The 21,581-nt window shown below is 37.3% G+C and overlaps 1 protein-coding gene across 1 annotated transcript; it reads left to right on the top strand.

The window, feature by feature from the left end:
* Nucleotides 1-1,992: 1,992 nt before the first annotated feature.
* On the top strand, nucleotides 1,993-18,209 carry KIF11 (kinesin family member 11). The gene is made up of 22 exons (XM_054382454.1): nucleotides 1,993-2,075; nucleotides 4,962-5,094; nucleotides 5,221-5,318; nucleotides 5,412-5,490; nucleotides 5,817-6,002; nucleotides 6,088-6,212; nucleotides 7,953-8,043; nucleotides 8,336-8,578; nucleotides 8,688-8,783; nucleotides 9,415-9,503; nucleotides 9,746-9,833; nucleotides 10,524-10,712; nucleotides 11,871-12,078; nucleotides 12,342-12,514; nucleotides 12,827-12,949; nucleotides 13,907-14,065; nucleotides 14,430-14,569; nucleotides 15,175-15,454; nucleotides 16,405-16,627; nucleotides 16,866-17,014; nucleotides 17,331-17,447; nucleotides 18,084-18,209. Exons 1-22 carry the CDS (start codon nucleotides 1,993-1,995, stop codon nucleotides 18,207-18,209), a joined length of 3,198 nt encoding a protein of 1,065 aa, XP_054238429.1.
* The last annotated feature ends 3,372 nt before the right edge of the window (nucleotides 18,210-21,581 follow it).

Consider the following 21,581-nt stretch of genomic DNA (forward strand, 5'->3'; position numbering starts at 1 on the left):
GCAGTAAAGTCTTATGTGAATCAAAGAGAAAATATTCAGGCTGGAAATAAAAATTGCCGTTAATCACTATAAAGATTTAATAACTCTTGTCCTGTTTCATCATCAACCTATATTTAGAATGGCAGACAAATTTGTTGAATATTAAAGTTTTTATTAATTTCTACTCACAGCAGACTAGGAATCCAACATCTAATGTCTTTTTATATAAAAATGTGTGTATTTCACAGATCCTGTTCTTCATGCCAAGTACAAGATTGATTTGCTCTGACATTGTTCTAACTTTTGAGACGAATGGTAGAGGAGCATAATGTGATGTTGCTTCATGTCACTGTCACAAAAATTACTGCAAGGGTTATAATTCATTTGTTTTTAACTTCTAGATGAAGTTTCAAAGCAGCCAACTTTAAAAAGAATAAAACAGAGAGAGGCAGAACCTACAAAATGATAGATGACTAATCTGATTTCAGCAACTGAGGCGGCCTTAAGACAGCAGCAGCAAAACACTATAGCACTTAAGCTGTAACATATAGATAACAGTATGACAGTTTGTAGGAACCGGTATGGATCTGTGGACAACAAAGCATGTCAGACCAGTTAAATCTTTTAACATCTTCCTCTCTACAAACACCACCTGTTATTCTGTCATAGATCTCCACCTAGCGAAGTTTTTAAAACCATCTCAAAGGAAGTTCTTGCAGGGAAGCTAGGATGACATGAATTCATTGGCTGATGAGAGGATGCAAAGTTGTACTTGGTGAGTTGTTCACATGATCTAGTTTCAGAATAAAAGGATAGATGTGGTACACCCACGGTGCTTTCACCTGAGCCTTTAACTATGTATTTGAATTCTAACACAGGATTTTCCCACTGAACAGGCAATACCAGCCTGCAAACATATTTAAAGTCAGTGTGGAATTCAAAAGTGATGTTTATGAACTGTACTGCAGACCTGCATGAGTTAAAGCATGCACGGAGGGACCAAAACAGAGCTCTGCAGGCAGGCAGGGCCCATGCTGCAGCTCGGGGATCAAAACTGCCTGCCCTAGCAGTTTTGCTGCAAATTCATGGCAAACCGTGACAGGGCACTGCTGGCCTAGAAGACAGTGGTTATCCTGCTAGGAGCAATGAATCCCTTGCCACCCTATGCACACAGAAATAGGATTTTTTTTTTTTTAAGCAGCCAAAGTAAAGCTTCCACTCCACCGGGCATTATTGTCTAAGTATTTAAAGGGCTTTGTTGGAGAGCCACTGGAGATAGAGGAACAGATGGCTATAAGGCTTGACCTGTGACGAAAGGTGACATGGATGATGCGAATCAAAGACAAGGGGAGAAGTTTGCCTGTCCTCAAATGTACAGATATCCACGGGAGCTGCAAAGAGGTAAACCTCCTTATTGCCCCGTCGCCAGCCCGCGGTAGTGATGGCAAAAGAGAGCTGCTCGGCAGTCTGGGGTTTGACATCAGGTAGGGCGTCACCGTGATGTGAGCTGCGACAGCTCAGGGGACCAGGTCAGACGCCGTCATGCAAATGTGCCATCCCCGCCCTCATCGTGGACCGCGCAATCCATCTTCCCTTGTCATTCCGGGACTCTTCCAGTCTTATTCATTTCATCGTGCTGCCTGCTGTGCCATAATGCCACGGTGCTCATTCCGCCGTCATTCGGTAATGTGACAACAACGACCAGACACTGCAGCCCCCAACCTGCATTGCGCTCGCAAAAGGCCAAGACGGTGCCGCGACTTCCGCCGCGCGTGCGCGTCACCATCAGAATTTGAACATGACTCCCATGATGCTGTGCGCGCCCTTGCTGATTGGCCGGGCTGGGGGAGGTGCGTGGTTCGAAGTCGGTGGCGGAGGGCGCGCGCGGCACTCTATCGGAGCGCGGCGGGGCTGAGGCGAGTAGCGGGTTGGAGTTTGGCTTAAGGCGCAGTGGAGCAACGAGGTCTTCGCTGTGCCTCTCTCCCACTAGCAGGATTTCCTTCGAGGCCCGCCATGGCTTCCGTCAGCTTCCAGGGCAGCAGTGGAGCTAAAAAGGAGGAGAAGGGCAAGAACATCCAGGTGGTGGTGCGGTGCAGGTAGGTGCGTCGGCCTGCCCCACGCGAACGTTAGAGGTCAGCCCGCAGCAGGCGTCCGCGGGGAGCCGCTGAGGTGTCTCCTCGTAAGTTGTCTTTGGGACTTCGGTCCTGAAACGTTAGCTGCGCTCGGAGAAGCCCCTGTGTGACTGGATACCAGCGGGTCGCCATTAATCCTGTGGCTCGGGAAAGGGAACTGCGTGGTGCCTTTCGGAGTATATCGCTAGTAAGGAGCCCACCATTGCATCTAAATGGTGCTCTTTACAGCATTTTAAATCGCCTGTCCGAGGCATTAAGTTTGCTCTGTACCCTTGTAGCCAACAGAGATAATCGGCACTTCCGCTAAATGAAGGGGACTATCAATGATCTTTTGCAGTTTAAAAAAGGAGAAAGTTTCAATTTCCTGACTTGATTCAGTGCTCACCCAGTGTAAAGCGATGTAGGAAGGTTAAGATGAGCTAGATAAGAGTTAGTATGACTGAAAAAAGGCTAGCAATTTGTATCTTACAGGAGCTTCTGTAGGAAGCCGCAGCGATTTAACAGCTAATTAGATTTTTGCTACACTCACTTCTGTATATCTTTGGTATAACTTCAGTGATCAGACTTCCCAAATTCAAACAAAAACTTAGTAAATATTAGTGGCTAACTGCTTTGGTTGATCAGTTTTGGTTTTGTTTTTGTTTTTTTTTTTTGTAATGACAAACTTTATCTACTGTAAAATTAGATTCGCTTTGTAGTTTTGAGGTGACTCTAAAGACTTGCTAACTAATACTGCATCTTAAATGTTCTCCTAATGTTGCTTATTAGAACTGTGATACCGTATTAGTGTTCCAAAGACCTCTGGAAGTTGGTTGGGTTTTTCTGAGACAGATCGGAAGTGTTATGCGTTATTATTGATTCCTTTTGCAATCATCATATCCTTAGGCTTGGAAGTTCTACTTTCACAAACACACATTGAAAATAGAAATTAAAAGCGTTAAAAAAATACTTTTTTTTTTCTTGCGACAACTGAAAACCTGAAACATGGGGTTGGTGAGTGTTGATGTGAATCAAAAGAAAAGTAACTTTTATTGAAGCAATTTTGTTTAAAACAGTGTCAAGAGCAATCATTTTCTCTTTGGTTACTCTCAGTTTCTCTGGAATAGCCTCACTTAAGTATCAGTGTGTGTTTAATGCTCAATACGACAGCAGCGTCAGGATTGCCCATGATGTAGTGCTTTACTTCTGTTGCAGTTCAGACCTATGTCAAGATGGAGTTCTAAGCACCTAAAAACTTTATACCTCCTTGTTTCTTCTGTGTCCATCAGTTTCTCTTTATTGTAAAGATGGGTGGATAGATGCAGTTGTATTAATTTATTTCCAAAATCTGATGTGTCTGAGCTTATAAAAAAACTTCTTTTAAGCAAAATATTCGTGTCAGTAAACCATGAATTTGAAAATTCAATGTGCATGTCTTAGCATTGTTAACATACTTCATATACCTGGGGGGCGAACCTATGATAAAATGTCACTATGGGATATCAGATTGTTGCTCGTCTAATGAATCATAGTGATGATCTGCATGTCTGCTCCAGCCTTGCTGAATTGTTTCAGTAATCACAGTTGTGGGCAATTGCACCATGAGGCTCCTGCATTTGACTAGTTCACTTGTATCAGTACAAAGCAGAATATATTAATTGTTCAGCCTCCTGCTATTTTAAAAAGTCACAAAACGAAAGCTGCAACTTGCTCCTGTGAATGAGATTTATGAGATCTGTGTCACCAGTCAGTCTAGTGTCACCGTAGTTAGAATCTAGCACTTCAGTCTCAGGGCTGTGTTGAGGAAGAAATGCTAACCACAAGAGTTAGTTAACTCAAGATGCCACATGCTTATAGTATTTATTTATTTATTGTAATTTAAAAATTATCTGAGGTGCTATACTGTGAAAGTATTTTGGAGATTACTAAATTTGTAGAAGTTCTATTTTTACTTTTGTTTCTTCAGGTCAACTATAGAGATAGACAATAGAGATTCAGTGCAGTAGCAACATTAAAAGAGTAATAAACTAGCATTTCGTGCTTTTTGTTTTCAGCCCGTGGTAATTTCCATGGTTTTGGGGAGAAATTGTTGCAAATGCCCCTTCACAGAAAGGTTTACATTAACTTAGTAATGAAACAAAACTCTCACCATCAAGTTTCTAAACTTTTTATTATACCTCTGTATAATACAGAGGTATTGTATATAATACTATAGAGTAAAAAGGTATATACCCTTCTCCCCATCAAAATCTGATATTTTATCTGTGTTATCAAATTATATTCAGAATTCACATCACCATTTTAAAGATTTTGATACTGCTGTCTACTACTGTTTTGCTATTAGTAGGGTCTCTTAGTACTTTTGCTGCTTTAGGGTGTTGTCCTCGGTGCGAGATGAAGGTTTGATTGCTTGTGTAAATGAAAAACGGAATTTTTAGTTTGATTCACTGTTGCCTTAACTTTTGTTATAAGCTTTTACTTTTTTAAAGGCTCTGGCTCATCCTATTTGATATGCTTAATATTCTATTTCCTTGCAGCTGAACACTTTCTAATGTAAGTTAGCTGTGTGAGCACCTAAATGATCTTAAAAGTGTTTATGGACTTGCTAAAAACCGCATGTGTAAGCAAACTAAAAGCTATAGACTCTTGGATTGTCCCACAGTGGGTGGAAGGAGAAACAAGATTTGGAAACTGATGAATTGACGCTTTTTTTTTTTTCCCTTAAACAAATATAAGTTAAAAGCTTTATGTTCTTTTTACCCAATTATACTCCTCTGGATCCTTAAACTGTGATTTTGCTGCTTTGTCAGTTTTTTATTCCTGTTAGCAGTAATGGTATCAATCCGATATTCTTAACTCTTGTCTTTTTAGGCCTTTTAATGCTTCAGAACGTAAAGCAAGCTCCTACGCTGTTGTAGACTGTGATCAAGCGAGAAAGGAAGTTAGTGTCCGTTCTGGAGGAGTGACAGATAAGACATCAAGAAAGACTTACACATTTGATATGGTAACTCCTTGTCAAGTTGTGGACTTCTACAAACAAGCTAGTACATTTCTCTGATATGGTCTAACTACTGTACTGTGTAGTGCTGTGCTTTAGGATAAATGTGGTGTGTTGTCTTTGTTTCAACAGGTATTTGGAGCTCAGGCAAAGCAGATTGATGTATACCGGAGTGTTGTGTGTCCCATTTTGGATGAAGTTATTATGGGATACAACTGTACGGTGTTTGCGTAAGTAAGCCAATAATTACTGTTAGGACATTTCATTTGAATTTTAGCTTCTTGTTTACATTTTTTTATTTATTTATTTTTAATTCTCAACAGTTATGGCCAAACTGGTACTGGTAAGACCTTTACAATGGAAGGGGAGCGGTCACCCAATGAAGAATATACTTGGGAAGAGGTATATTTTCACTTCTGAGATTCCCCTACTCTGTTCAAAGTTAGATTTCAGAAGGCTAAAGAAAAGGCTAAAGCTGATGCCTTTCAAATTCTGAAGCTGACCATATTTAAGTGTTTGTAAATTAACAGACAGTCTCATTAATTTCAATGAAAATCAAAGCTTTTACATCGTTAGTGCAACCATACATTGATCTTTGTATGGAAGATTATCTTTGTCCAAAATCTTCATGTATATATCAAGTCAGGCCATTTAGCTGAAATTCCACCCCCCAACCTCAGTTCTCTTTTGGTACTTTTATGTATTAAATAATACACTTTCATTTGTAGGATCCGCTAGCAGGTATAATACCCCGTACTCTGCATCAAATATTTGAAAAACTCACAGAGAACGGTACTGAATTTTCAGTGAAAGTCTCTCTTTTGGAAATCTACAATGAGGAGCTTTTTGATCTCCTGAATCCTACTCCTGATGTTGGGGAAAGACTGCAGATGTTTGATGATCCTCGAAACAAGGTTAGTGCTGTCTTTCAAAATCTGTTATATTAAGGCTTTCAGGGTTGTTGAGAGGTGTATAATATGCATGCGTTATTTCTGACAGAGAGGTGTAATTATTAAAGGCTTGGAAGAAATAACTGTACACAACAAAAATGAAGTCTACCAAATCCTGGAAAGGGGTGCAGCAAAAAGAACAACTGCAGCTACTTACATGAATGCGTATTCCAGGTACAAATCTTCCCCATTTTAGAAGCTTCATGTTGTTCCTGTTTTATTAAACAGGGTCTTACTGAAGAAGTAAAATGTTCAAACTAGGACAAACCTGGCATGATCTATAGTTTGTCAAATGTGGGTTACAGAGCCATAGTTAGAACTTCATCATGATTCTAATAGGTATATGAAGGGGCATTATAAAACCTAAATGCTTCTCATCTGAAAAATGGGCAAGCTGTTTCTGTTTTGCGGTATTTTCCCCTCTTGTTTAGAGTTTGTGTACTTTTTTAATATATCCCTTGTAAATACACAGTGTCTAGTTGGAACAGTAGCCATGGCATTCCACCTATTTCTGTCTGAGATCAAAATAGCAGAATGTTTCTCATCCTGCATATAGAATATTGAAATTTAATTACCTCAAAGTTAATGTCTTAAATTTTTCAGTGCTTTCTATGCCTATGGAAACAAGCGACAGAAGTCTAACAGATATATAACTGAAATACATTGTATGTACTACCATGAAATAAATATTCTCTGCAGTTCATGTTTGGAAGATGTTTAGCAGATATACCTGCATTAGGGTTTTCTTTGTTCTATCTGTTATAGGTAGTTGGGAGGGTTTTGCCAATCCCATTTACCAAATAAAAACCTTCTGTAAACCCCAAGTATCCTTTCCTCTCCTCACCAGCAGTAGAAAATGGTGTAGTAGAATTTGTTACTGGAGTTGGAATTTCAACATGCTGCTAAGATCTGTGTTTTACAGGTCAGCACAAGACCCTCTTTTCAAACATCAGCTTCTGAGAACTTGCAAACTGGATTGTGAAAGTTGGGGATAAGGTTATGGGGTTTTTTTGTGTAGAAATGCAGGCTACTTTGTATGTTTACAACTTGTAGTCAGAATCTAGTTGAGACAGAAATAACATTGTTTATTACTGATTTCTCATTCTTGAACTGCAGATGTGATATCTATGTCACTGAACAAGTAGTGATTCAGTGTTGCAGTGAACAAGAAACACTCTGCTCATGTCTTATTTTAAATTTCATAGAGTACGTGGGTTTGCCTTTTCAAGGAAATGGGTATTTGGCAACTGCAGATTAGAACACAAAACTTAACTTAATCTGAAATTACAGGGAATCTGGAGAATTCATTCTGCCTGAGCTGTGCATGGTCAAACTGGTGTAATTTGACATGTATGGTTTTCAACTTCCTATTACAAAAAATTATTAAAGGAATAAGCTCAATCTAAAATCATCTTAAAAGAGTTCTATGGTTTTGAATGAAAAAGAATACCTAAATTTTTTACTATTGGTGGATTCAATTACTTGCTGCTTTTCCTAGCCTAAATAAAGAAAACTAAATTTCTTAATTACACATCTCTAAAAATATTTGTAGTATACTAACTGAAGAATCCACAAACATGTTTTCTTGACATGTCTGAGTTGAGAACACGCAAATGTAAATAAACCCAAAGAGTTTCTCTTTGTTTTGCTTTAAAAATGATGACATTTACCAAGATTGGGGCAAATGCCATCCATTTGCTTCATCACTAGTTTTAAGTACCACATTTGTACTTACACACATGAAAAATGTACTTGGTAGAATTATTTAGTGTATTGAAAATGTGTAAGTCCCAATTAATGGGCCAAATATATTCCCTATAAAGAGCATGGATGCCTAACTTGCAGCAGCGTCACGTAGCAAGCACATCATTTGTCTTTACTGGGATCTCAGTCTGAAACTTAATTCTTTTGTAGCCGTTCCCACTCGGTGTTTTCAATTACCATCCATATGAAAGAGACAACAACAGATGGAGAAGAACTTGTTAAAATCGGGAAGCTAAACTTGGTAAGGATTTGAACAAAATTTCATTGATGACGTGTTAAAGCAGTAAACTGTAATAATCTGAACTCCTGAAAATCTAAAGTGGAGTTCTTTTTCCATTAAGGGTAAAAATGATTGCTTTTCATAAAGTGGTATGAATTATACTTGTCACTCTGAGAAATGTCTGTCCTATTTGTCATCCCAATGTCTCCTGAACAGCTCATAAGCTATTTTGTGTGTATTGTATTCTGCAACACTATTCAGTAAGCATTCTTCAGGGTGATTTGAGACAAAAAGCCTTCCTCTTATCTTTCAGGTTGATCTTGCAGGAAGCGAAAACATTGGTCGATCTGGGGCAGTTGACAAAAGAGCTCGTGAGGCTGGAAATATTAACCAGTCTCTTCTCACACTAGGAAGAGTTATTACTGCTTTAGTAGAAAGAGCCCCACATATTCCATATAGGGAATCTAAACTCACAAGAATCCTTCAAGACTCTCTTGGTGGACGAACCAAAACATCAATAATTGCCACAGTTTCTCCTGCATCTATAAATCTTGAGGTAAATTTAAGTCTGAAAATCTGTCGCTAAAATAAATATTTTTTGTTGATGATGCAAAAATGTAAGTTAACTCCTCAGCTTGACCTAGTGTTACATGTATTTTTCACAGGAAACATTGAGTACACTGGAATATGCCCACAGAGCTAAAAACATAATGAACAAGCCTGAAATTAATCAGAAGCTAACAAAAAAAGCTCTTATTAAGGTAAGGTAGATGAGTACCTTAATTTAAGTTGCAGGTTAGTTTTGATTTTGTTAACATAGTTTCTACTATGCATCAAGTACGAAGTTGTGAAGAAGCTGTAACAAGTGCTGTTCTGAGGCACTTTCAAATTAAGCTGGTACAGCATCAGTGACATAACAACAGTTTCAGTACCTGCAAAGACTAAATCTGGATAGAGGGGGCTATTGCTACTAGTTGTGACTATGTACAAATTACTTGTTTATGAGTTAGTGGAGAGATACTAGATGCTGGTTATTTTTTGCTAGACTTGCTGTATTAGCAGCTTAATTCCCTAATTCTTGCTTGAATTAAAATGAGCTTAGTCAGTACGTATGAACAAAGGACCAATATAAAGTAACTGACTACTACTGAAGAAGCTGTAATTCCCATTGTAAGCTCTTATATGCAACCAAGTTTGCTTCAAATGGGAAGTTTCAATGTACTATACATATCCAATGGTATGAATTTAAATGAAGCTGTACTGAACTTATTTGGAATGGAAGTACTTTGCTGCTGTGCTTATGCAAAACTTCCACAGAACACTGTCTACCTCTTAAATCTTGAGAGTGAAGTAGAAATGTTCAGGTTTAGATGTGATTATTTCTTTTTGCAGGAATATACTGAAGAAATTGAGCGGTTGAAGCGAGACCTTGCAGCTGCACGAGAGAAAAATGGAGTCTATATTTCCCTTGAAAATTATGAGTATGTCTTCAAAATTTCTATGAAATTGCTAACAACAAATTTCAGCTTTTAGTATCTATCCTTACACAGAAATGCTTTTTGATCTATTTTCACAACAGAAAAATAAAAATAGGAGAGTCTGACTGTCAGCTTGTCCTTTAGAAATAATTATTGCACAGACAGAAGTCTAATGAGTAGATTTGCGCTGACGATTTTGTTTGTGTGGCACCTACCATAATTTGTTTGTCTTATGTTTGCTTGAGAGCCCTGAATGGAAAGTTGACAGTTCAGGAAGAACAAATTGCGGAGTATATTGACAAAATCGGCATCATGGAGGAAGAAGTGAAGAGAGTAAGTGACATTTCTCAACTGTGGCTTTAAATCTTTGGAGAAAGAAATCTCTGGAGAAGAAGGAAAAAACATTGCTCAAAGTACAGTCTAAAGAATTTTTATTCTTAGGGTTCCCCAGTTAGGCAAAAGGAAATTGAAATATGAAGTTAAAGGATGAATATGTGATTTTTTTTTTTTAAGCTGATTTAATGTCTGCCATTTTACCTTTAATTGGCTTTGAGTTTTCAGCTGAAATTCAAAATCTGCTTTTAAAATGGTATCATCTCAGTTGACAGATAATTTCATTAACAGAAAATGGGAGCTTCATGCTTAAATGAAATACAGATATTAATTTACTGGAATATGTAACTAATCAGGTTTACTGGCTTAATTTTATCTGTTTAGCTTTGTTTAGTAGGGTTTTGGTTTTCGCTTGTGCTGTAACACTTCTTTGGTCTTGTTTGAGTGGGGAAGCAAGGGATTAGTGCAGTGAAAATGATGTCAGTTCATGAAATTTTCAGTGCCAACCAGAGACTCTACAAATCAATAGTCTTGGTTTAAGACCTCTGAACCCTTTAGCTGAAACTGCATTGTTAGATGACAACTTGCCTTCTGGATTGTGGCATAGGCATATAATTGGAGAAGTGAAGTGGAACCAATGAGCTTAAAAAAAAGATGTGTTGACCAATTGATGTTTATCTTCCACTCTAGATCACTGAATTATTCACAGCTAATAAAAATGAACTTGAACAGTGTAAAACAGATCTGCATATCAAGGAGAGAGAACTGGAAGAAACACAAAAAGATCTTCAGGAAACCAAGGTTCACCTGGCTGAAGAGGAATATGTGGTTTCAGTTTTGGAAAACACTGAACAAAAGCTCCATGGCACAGCTACCAAGGTTGTCACAGTTCTTGCACCTAACTATAACAGTAGCTTTCAATGTTTAGGAGTTTTGTGGGATGTTGAAAGAAATCGTTGTTGCTAAAGCATGATGTGAGTGTGACAAACCCTGAAATTAAAGATGCAAAATTAGGGTTAGCTCTTTCTATACATTATATTGTGATGAAAAGCTACTTAAGAATGAAGGACTTTCTCTGGGGTAATATTTACAATTAAATGCTGAACTTGCTGATTGGTCTGGAGCTAGCTTTTCTTCAGGCCAGTTTGTCATGAAAGTTCCAGTGCTTTGCAGTATCTATTGTCATGATTTTTTTTGCAGAATAAGTAGTTTTCTTTACTAAAAACTTAAGGCTGGCTCTACAAAAGAGTATATTATCTATAACTGGGATAGAAAAATAGCAAAAATGCAGAGATGTGTACAATAATTTACACTCATGGAGAGTGATAGAATCTTGCTCTGTCATATCCTGTATTTTATAGTACAATCTGTGTAGGTTGGTCATAATTGATGAAAACAGACTTGTGGGAAGAGGCAAGTATCCTGCTAGATAAACACCAAAGAGGTGAAACTTATCTTTAGTCAGTATGAAAATTTCTTTCCACTAAATTCCTGTAAAGTTGGTAGGGGATGCCCCATTTTTTACATGGGGGTTATGGGGTGTTTGTGTGAGGGGAAATAGGTGACCAAAGTTATTTACGCTGATTACAAAGGCAAGAATCCACTGAGTTTGAATTAAAAATTATTTGTGACAGAACTGCAACTGAAAATCTCCTGCTTGAGTACTACTAAAGAAATATTTACTGTCAAATCTTTCAGAAAAAGTGGTCAGGAATTTTTATATATATATATTATTTTGTAATAAATGATATCTTGATTTCTTAAATACTGAGGATGTCCTTTATTAATGCTTCATTTTCAAAGTCAGAGCCAATAATTTCTAGTTAGAAGTTATAGATAGAAGTTAGGTAACTTCTTCCTTTGCTCCGAGAATATAAATGACATCAGGATTAAGAACAATTATGATGTGATGTGAAGGGAAATACCTGTCTAAGGGAGTAGCTTCTTTTAGCTCAGAACTAGGGTTGTTTTTCCTTGTACTACATATGCTTGACTTGTTTAAAGACTGACTGACATAGCTTTTTAAAAAATTCATAGCTACTTAGTACAGTTGAAGAAACTACGAAAGATGTATCTGGTCTCCATGCAAAACTGGACCGTAAGAAGGCTGTTGATCAACACAATGCTATCATCCAAAATCAATTTGCAGGACAAATGAATGCTTTGTTCACCAAAATACAAGATTCAGTTAGTGAGAATAATTTGAAACAGCAACAGATGTTGACATCATACATGCATTTTATAGGTAAGTATAATATCTGTATCAGTATACCATCCTGAATTTTTGCAAGAGCTTCCTAAAACAGATCTGTTTTAGTCGATGGAAGGGGCTTTATTTTAAGCAGTTTAATGATTACAGTTGCACCAGTAATAATGCATCTGGGAAGATTAACAGCCTTCCTGTTCTGGAGGCAGTAAGGTGATGAGCAGTGAAAAGTTCCTATCTCACAGTGAAACTTTTTTAAAAGCAATTTGTAATGTGTCTTGATTTTTTTTTTTTTTTCATAGGTGAATTCCTGTCTACCAGTTCTTCAGCAGCTAATATTCTTGCATCAGTTGTGTCAGCATCATTTGACTCTATTAAAGAATTGGTGTCTACTGAAGTTTCTCACATGTCTGAAAAAATAATGCAACATGAGAATCTGTCACTTGATTGTAAAGCTGATCTGCTGAGAATAATTGTTAGTAAATTTACATACTCTTATATTATTTAAATGTACAAAACTCTTCTTAATCAAAAAGAAAGTCTGTAAATATTCTATAGTCTTTTTCTGATGCTCTTCACCTGTCCCTGCTTCAGCACTTTGCAGTGATTATGTCCTCCCCTACTTCCTCTCCCATGTCACCACCACAAGATGCAATGTACTATATAGCAAATGCTGCAGTTGCAGGCTACATGGATATTCCATATGAATAGTTTCTTTCAAAACATAGATGAAGGAACAGTCATATCTTGGTTTACTTTTGCCTGTTTTTTTAATTGCTCTTCCTAGGAGGAGCACGCATCTGGATTAGGAGGAGCTTTAAATAGTTTGACACCAATGGTAGAGTTTGTCTTGGCACTAAACTCTCAGTTTCAGAATAACATGAAGAAATATTCTCCTGTGGCTGACAAGGTAATGTATGTAACTTGTGTTTTGCCTTACGCTCTTCTGTTTTATTTGCAGATAACCCTTTGCTGTTTTTTTTTCTGCAGTGTGTTTCCCCTTCTGATCTGACCTTTTCTCCTTTATTCTCTCCCATGAGTTCTGCATTTTAGCACTTTGTCAGACTTATATTCTACTTTGGAGCTTGGTGTATTTATGTTTTCTACATTGGCTCAAGTGTTCACACTCACCAAGGAGGGTGGTAAAATGTGGATGCTTAAGTCTGTACAAGTACTTTATGATACCCTTAATGCAGTCTGTCTTACATTTTAGAAATGTAAAATAACCAACTTAAATCTTACTGCTCCCAATGACTGCGGTTGTAATACCAAACGTTTTTCCATAGTCACTTTGATTCCTGGAGGATATGATGCTTTATCTTATTAATAATAACCCTAAGTGCAGACAACTTAAAGTCCTCTGCTTCAATTTTTAGTTCTGGTCTATCTCTTGATGCTTGTGTAGAACTGCAGCCTCACTCTTTTATTCCTTTTCCATTTTTTGTCAAAAACAAATCTTTGTTCTTGGTGATCTGTTCCTCTGACTGAAAAACTTCCCTTCTTCCTTCTGTCAGTTACAACTCATGTAATATAAGCTCCCCTTGTCTAGAGGCTTTTGATTGGTTTTCAGGCATTGATGGCAAACAGTCTGTGGCTTTCTAGCTCTTGCTTCTTACTCTTGTCTTAACCAAGTATCTTCTCTGTCTTCCTATTTTATCTACCTCACATGCTGAATTTTGTATTTCAGAAAACCCACACACAAAGTGCCAGTCTGTAACTTCAGGTTGCTGAGAGTTACTTCCACGTTTTATGCAGAGTATCTGTGTGTTTTCCTTGGGTAGAGTTCTATATAAATTGCTTTAGGGAAAAGTACCCAGTTCTTACCTAAAGACAAATACCTAACTTTTAAATACAACTTTTTTCAAAGATGGAGTGCCATAAAAAGGAAATGGATACCTTCTTTGAAGATCTTTCTTTCACTCTGAAAAAATTACGAGAAGAAACAGACAGTGTTTTTGCTGAGCTTCATAATGATTGTGAGAATTTCAAAGAAGCAGCAGAAATTATGAGGGTGGCACATGCAAAGGTAGCCTTTAGTATTTCTTGTTACTCTTAACACCGAATGTGATTACTTGCTTTGATTTAAACTCTTTGCAGCAGTAAACTATTGTACTTGCTTCAGAAATGTTAGGACAGTAACTTGATGATCCTTAATTCTTTTCAGCCTTTCTTGGGCTGCTTTAAGGAACTTAACGTTCTGGGCATGTCCAGTATATACATATTTACGTTTTATCTCCAAAAGCATTGTCTGTCTTCTCTTGACATAAACTATACCTTCAGCTTAAGAATGACAAAGCTCTTTTATTTGTTGCATTTTTAATAAAAGTATTCAAGTGCCTTTTTAAGAATGTTGAAGTGCAGCATATGAGTGAAATGTGTTTTCTTAATAGAGTGCAGCTGAATTAATGTTATCCCTACAAAGCCAGCTTGACCTGTTTACTCAAGAGACTCAGAAGAACTTAACCGATGTACTTGCAAAAAATGGAAGCTTGAAGACCACCATCACTGCTGTGCAAGAAAATGTTCACTTGTAAGAAGTAGATTACTTTTGGTGTATACTAATGCAAGATAAAACTATGTATGAAGATGATTGCAAAATTTGATGCTCTTTATATTTATAGGCTTCATATTTATATGCTTCTGGACAAGACTTGTATGTTAGAGCTGACTTATGCCACAGAATGTAGATCATAGTTCACCTTTCCCCAGAGTAAAAGGTAGCTCTACAAGGCTTTTCCTGAAGCTTGTCTCTTGAGCGTATTGCAGATAAGAGTCCATGGTTTTAGGAAGTTGTGGATTTCACAACTTCATACTATAAAGACTTAGCTTGAAGTATAATATTGTATATATTGCAACATGCTTTATTCAATTGCAGACTGAATAACTAAGGTCTTGCTGAAATTTTTTGGGTTTTCATTTGTATTTGGGGGTTTGGTTGTTAGGGGTATGGGAGTTTAAGTGATTTAAGAAACCTACTGCTCAGAGTGGAGTTTTTTAATCCACTGAATAGAGCAACAACGTTATAATTAACTGGTCTGATAAAGCTACATTACTTCACTGTTTTTTGTCTCATATTTCTAAATTTATAATGTGTTAAAATCCATCTTCTAAACTCTTACATATACATTTTTACAGGAAAACTACAGACCTAGTCAGCAGTACAACTTCAAATCACAACAAATTTATTGCATCTTTGGATAATTTCTCTGAAGAGCTCAGTATCATAAATGCTGAAAACAAGATGATGCTAGAAGAATCCACTAACCACTGTCAACAACTTCTCAGCAATCTCAAAAGTGTGTCTCAGGATATTGATAAATGGGGTGAATTTACAACTGCTCACGTAGTTAACATTACCAATCAACAGCTACTGTGCCTCAGTGATGAGAAACAGCAACTTCAGTGTTTAAAAAAGGTACCTGTTTGTAGCCTAATACAACATCCTGAGACAAGCTTTTACAGTAGAATTGGCAGGAGAAAAAAGGTCAGAACAGAATTGTGCAGTTTTGAATTGCAGCAGACATGTTAGCTTAAGCAGATGCAGTTAGGGGAGATCAAAAGTTTAAAAGGAAGACTCTGAACTTAAAGTGCAAACAACCTCAAAGAATGTTGTCTTTTTACATACATATTATACATCTTTCATTCTAATTCTTTATCTACCAGTCATGTCCCTGGGAGACTACTGCAGGATTTAAATGACTTTATTGGTCAGATAGGTTAACATTATGGGAGAAAGCAATCCTTTTTAGGTATCTACTAATTCTGGCCTCTTAAAGGAGAATTTCTTCCTGTAATTTATTATTTTAATTTCTATCACAACCCTCACTTCCCCCACTTCTTGTTTTGTTGTAATAGGTAGTCAAATAGGCAGATCAAAAATTTTACTAACGTCCGGAAAGAAAAACGTAGCTGTTAGAAGCATTTGCAGTCTCAAGATGCCCTTGTATCTATTGTACCTACAGAACACTTCAGGCATTTCTTTTCAATGAGAATGGCAAAAATAACATTTTCCTTTTCCTCTTCAAATGCATAAAGCTGCTAATGCTTGTAGGATTTTCACTTTCACTTAGACATCCTAATTCTGTGCAGGGTTGTGCAGAGAAGCATGAAGAATCTGATCTGGTGGTGTCATCTTTAGTGTTATGACTAGCTTTCTAAAATAATCATACTTTCTAAGAAACAAACTATTTTCTGAGGATAGCTCTCAAAATGAGAGTATAAAACTGGCACTGAAACTTCTCAATTTGAGGTCTCAGTTGTTTCATTTCAAGTCACCTTACTAATCATATACCACATCTTAGGAAAGAGGCTATAACCTTGCTTTTTCTGTTAACTTTGTGTTGATTTGGGTTGTTTTGTTTTCAGAGTAACCAAGAAAACTGTGATAAAGCAATAACTGAAATTGCTGACCATATTGGTAGACAAAAGGCTACTGAGGAGAAAGTACTAAATAGCCTTCTTGATCAGATAAAACTTGATGAGGATATACTTCTGGAACAGAAGCTGGCACTTGATGAGGAAGCACAGCATGGACTGACTCAGGTTAATGGTTTCCTGCAAGAGGATCTTAAAGTAGATGTTCCAACAGGTATTTAAAGTAGTCTGGGGACAGAAGGGTCTTGGAGAAAGCAGTTTGTGTTGCAGAATTCATAAATGAAGGTTAATGAGGACATATGACTAGCAGCCTTGTACCTTTAAAGTGCATGCAAAGAATGATGACTAAAAGAATTATTTTATATTGAGTTAGTGTAAAATTAAGGCTTTGTAATTAAAGCAATTGCTGAAAGTGTTTAGTGCCTTTCATTAGTGTACAATCTTTATTAAAGGGACAACCCCACAGAGAAGGGACTACTTCTATCCAGTCACACTTGTGAGAACAGAACCCCGGGAACTTCTACTGGAGAAATTAAGGCAAAAGCAACTCAAGCTTGATGCTATGCTAAACAGTTTGACAGAGGAGGATGATGCAGCTCAGGTAGGTCTATGAATGACAAGTCAGACTCTTCAATCAAGGTTTCATATCTTTAGGAGTTACTTTATACCGGTGTGGAGATGTGACTAGAACCCTAGAGCTGTTGCAGTTTTTGTGTTTTATGGAGTACTCAGTCATGTGCTGAGCCTTTGACAAAAACAGTGTCTTGAAAAATAAGAGGAGACATTAATAATTCTGAGAAAATAATTTATCTTTTTCAAAAATGAGAGTGCTATGTCTTACAGATCTGATCATGCTTAGTAGATTCACCTAGGAAATTCAAACATTAAATACTCTTCTATGAAAATTTCTGATTTAGGACCTGTTGGAAGAGGAGGAAGAATTACAAGAATCCGATGAAATCCTTACCAGTGACAGATACTTACTGGATACAAACATAGATTGCCATGCAAATGGTGGCATTCCCTTTTTCCAGGTAACTTCCACACACATTCTAAATAATTGTATATATAAGAGTAAAGGAAAATTGTTCTGTAATAGTGCTTTAATCTAAAGTCACCTGCTATTGTTTAGTGTAGTCTCACAACTTTTTTAAATTCTTAAGAATGTGCTTTGTTAAACTTGAGCTAAAATAACCACCAATTCTGATAGATTAACAGCATATAATTCAGCAAGAAATTAGATGCAGAGTATTTTCTTGGGGACCAGACAGAAATACTAGTGTTCTTGATTCTTCACTGGTGTGTGTTGGTTGGTTTTGGAGTTTGGTGGGTTTTTTGTTTGTTTGCTTGTTTTTTGTTTGTTTTTTTTTTTTACTTTCTTTTGACCCTCTACCACTGTGTCAGTGTAAAATCCTGGTTTATTAAGCTTGGGTTTGACTTGGAGGGAGCATGTATTTACTTGTCATACCTCCTTTAAAAGTAGCTGTTGAACTTCTAGATTTCTGCAGTACGTCTCTTTAGTAAATGTGATATTAGGAACCTCCTTCAGGAGCTGTTCCACCTTTTTTTTTTTTTTTTTTTCCTCAGAACATTTACTGCATTATACATGAGCAAGGAGTCTTTAATTTCTTTGTATTTTCTTAACATTGAACATTTTCTTTAAATCCCAGCACAAAAGGAGTCACAAAAAGGATAAAGAGAACAAGTCGGCAGCTACAGTGGAGAAGAACAAACTAGAGGATATGACTGAACAGTTTCTTCCCAAATCTAAGCTTCCTTTAAGATCACTGAACTAAGATATATCAGCTGCATATCCCTGCTTTGAAATACTTGTCTGATCCTCTACCGTGCCATAATTTTTTTGGTTGTTCTCACTCTCTGTATATAGTGATATATTGATACAAAGTTGGATCAAAAGATTGACCTGCCAGATATTCTACCTTTGTCCCCTTTTTTTATATGCAGTAAATTGCCAGGAAAAAAAAAAAAACACCCACAAAACCCCCAACGAGACTATGGTGCTGTATGTTACATAGACTTTTGTCAAGTAAAAAGTTTTTTTCTGTTTCTCAGCAGGTTTAAAACACAGCAGAAAGGCATGTGGAAAATGGCTTTGTCAGCATTTCATTAACTGTAAATAAGTGGTCTATTTTTGTACGTGCTTTTTAGTCTTGATTCTAATTTCTGTCAAGTAGCTGTTTTTTAACTGGATAGTTCAAATAAATCATTGATACTTGGAAACCTTAGGGTAAAAGACACTTACACAACCTTCATCTTACATTACCAGGTTTAATTCAGCTAAAATGTTAGCAGCTATGTCAAAAGTGTGTGCTGTCAGAAAAGGGTGGTTCCCACCCTTGTTTTATAACAACTTTATTTCAATGCCTCTTCAGTATGTGAAAGCTAGTATCAGTGCTGAATGTGGGAGTTGTTTTGGTTCTATTTTGAACCCCACTGTTCTTACACTCCTCTTACCTTGCAGATGTGATGTGTTCACTTGACTATGATGTTGTTTTACCATGGCTTATGTATTTTAAACTGGCAGCATCTCATAAGCTGTAGATACTTAACAGCGAAACACACAAACATTGAAGCATTATTCTTAGCTGTCAAAATATGATTTAGGAGATTATTCATTTTTCCTATATTTAACTTGAAGGCTTAAGTTGATCTTTCTTTGAAGGATTATCCATATAGACATTCATCTTTCAGCAAGTGTACCAACTGGATTTACTTAGAACACCATTCAGGCAGTACACTGCAGTTCTGGTGATAGAGACAAAGACATACTTTGAAGTATGCTTGTGCACTGACTCTCTGAACTTCAGCATGACAGACTGTTGTTTCTGAACAGCCATCTAAGCTCTTATCCTCTTTGCCTCTGTGGGCAAAGCTAATTGTTTGGGATTTTAACAGCCTGATAGAAGGGCAAACATTAATTTGGTTTCAAACTAATGAGAGAGACAAGTATGGATTTGTTTAATTTTATTTTTGGGGGGGGGAAGGAGAGGTTTATGATACCACTGTACCTCCCTTGTATACCTGGTCTTTCTCTTGTTGTAAGGGACTTGACCTACTGGAAACTTCAGTATTGCATCTTTCAGAGTGTTTGGCATATTGTCAAATTCTAGCACCAGAAACTTACTTGACTTGAGAACTCACTGAGGCCTAGCATCCCTTTTATTGCACCACATCTCTGTTAGCACTAGTTTTTAGCAGGGTCTTCTGAGACTATTCAAGAAATCATTTATTGATGAAAATTCAACCAGAAGAGCTGATCTCACAGCTGTATGTTGGAATACAAGAGGCTTGAGCAAGGTTTTCACCGTATTATGTAATTTTTCTTTATGGAGTTCACAGGATTGATATGAGCAGCCAGTACCGGAGGAGGGTTTGCATCCATAAGATCATGCCAGAATTTGTGCTTTCTGGCTTTATCCTGTTTGAAACTGTCTTCTACCTCAGCTATGTGGTTTTCTAGTGTAGAGGCACAGTCTGTTTTCCTGGCAGTAACTGGAAACCTTAACAGCTGTATGGATTTCAGGGACCACTTATATCCTCTTTCTGAAGTACTCATCAGAATTACATTTTCTTTTTGTTTGCAATACTGTTTCATTGGCTCAGGTGTCCAAGCTCTACCAGAAAGATGAATAGGATGGAAAATCTGGATGCAGAACCTGTCTCTGCTTCTATCTATGTGTCTCTTCTCCCACTAGATGGCTCTAACATTAAAGTGTTAGTCCAAAACTCAAGAACTGGCTATTAACCAGCATGTAGAAATAAACAATTTACCAAGCTTTTTCTCAAGCATCTGTTAAAAGAACAGATTTTTAAAAGTAATATTGAATTTATGCTTCCAAGAGGATAGTTGTAAATTCAGGCTTGGATGAGGGCTTGTTTTACAAAGAGCCACATGGTCAAACCTGTGGCTTGAGTTTTGCAGGGCCAATAGGCACTCTCAGTAACTATGTTTCTCGTCCTGACCTGCTCTCTGGGTTTGTGACTGGGGGCACTGCCCAAAGTAGCAAGCAATACCTATTTGCTTTGGTACATTGTACAGTGTATGATAGAAGGGGAAAAGGAGGGTAAGAAAAATAAAACAAGAATTGTTTCTTTTACATAGTTAATGAATGTGCAGGTCCTAATTTAGAGAGGAAGAAACTATATGGTCCAGGCTAGCTTTAATGATTGGAATTTGTCTTGTTACAAGGCATCCTTTATAAGAAGAGTGGGAAGCCATTTCCACATAATAAATGCCAAAGTTGTGCTGGGACTGAATTAGTGTAGCTGAGCATAAGAAAGAGTTGTCATGACTGGAGCTGTAGTGTATGACCATGTTCTAATTAACCTGATGGGGTCTTTTCTGATTCTGGATTACTGGCCTAGTGGGACAGATCTTGATTTGACAGGGAGGGAAAAAAAGAGGGGAGGGGAACAAACAGGAAGGGTGAATGTAATGTAGGGAAATGAAGAAATAGAGGAGTTTAAATGGATGTAAAGTGGGGGGAGTGGAGAGAGAGAGCGATAAGAGGACCACAGGAAGCACAGATAATCAGACCTACCAGCTTGCTTTTCAAGTAAAAAATGAGCAGTTAGAAAATGGAGGAAAGGAAACTTCCTTCTTCCTCCTAGAAAGGGGGGAGCTTGCAGCACTTGCGGCATCAGGTTTGTAGGGGGATGCCATGTTTATTTAAAGAGAGGAAGGAAGACTAATCTGACTAGCTGCTATTGATGGCTGATTTATTTTGTGTTCCAGAAGCAACTGTGTAGGTCTAGAGGAATGAGAAGGTGTGTAGTTGCTGGACTCTGCCTTTTTTTGTTTGTTTGTTTGTTTAATCAGGCGTTCATCATTATTGCCATCATCTGTTAAAAGGGTGTAGAGGAAACAAGAGGAAGCCTGTAACATTTTGGAGTGATAAAAGGAAAAGCTAGAAGGAAGTGGAAAAATAAAAGCTTAACATTTCTTTTCCATCAGAGTGGTTGAAGGGAGGAAAGTTCTGATGTTCCAGAGCATTAAAAGAAAAAAATGGATAAACTTCAAAATCCATAGTTGGTCAATATATATACATTTCAAACAAGTGTTTACAATCTTTTGAGTACTGTTTTCTTTTTGTTAGAAACTTTTTTTTTTTTTGGTTGAGGGCAATGCTCTGTAAACTGCACACCAA

This window comes from Indicator indicator, chromosome 7, assembly GCF_027791375.1.
Source record: "Indicator indicator isolate 239-I01 chromosome 7, UM_Iind_1.1, whole genome shotgun sequence".
Lineage (NCBI taxonomy): Eukaryota > Metazoa > Chordata > Aves > Piciformes > Indicatoridae > Indicator > Indicator indicator.

Bases quoted from the DNA above. Each gene is read 5' to 3' on its own strand.
- KIF11 (XM_054382454.1), top strand. From the start codon at position 1,993: ATGGCTTCCGTCAGCTTCCAGGGCAGCAGTGGAGCTAAAAAGGAGGAG. The intron at 5,095-5,220 runs GTAACTCCTTGT...TTGTTTCAACAG, and splicing joins AGACTTACACATTTGATATG to GTATTTGGAGCTCAGGCAAA. The intron at 6,213-7,952 runs GTACAAATCTTC...ATTCTTTTGTAG, and splicing joins TACATGAATGCGTATTCCAG to CCGTTCCCACTCGGTGTTTT.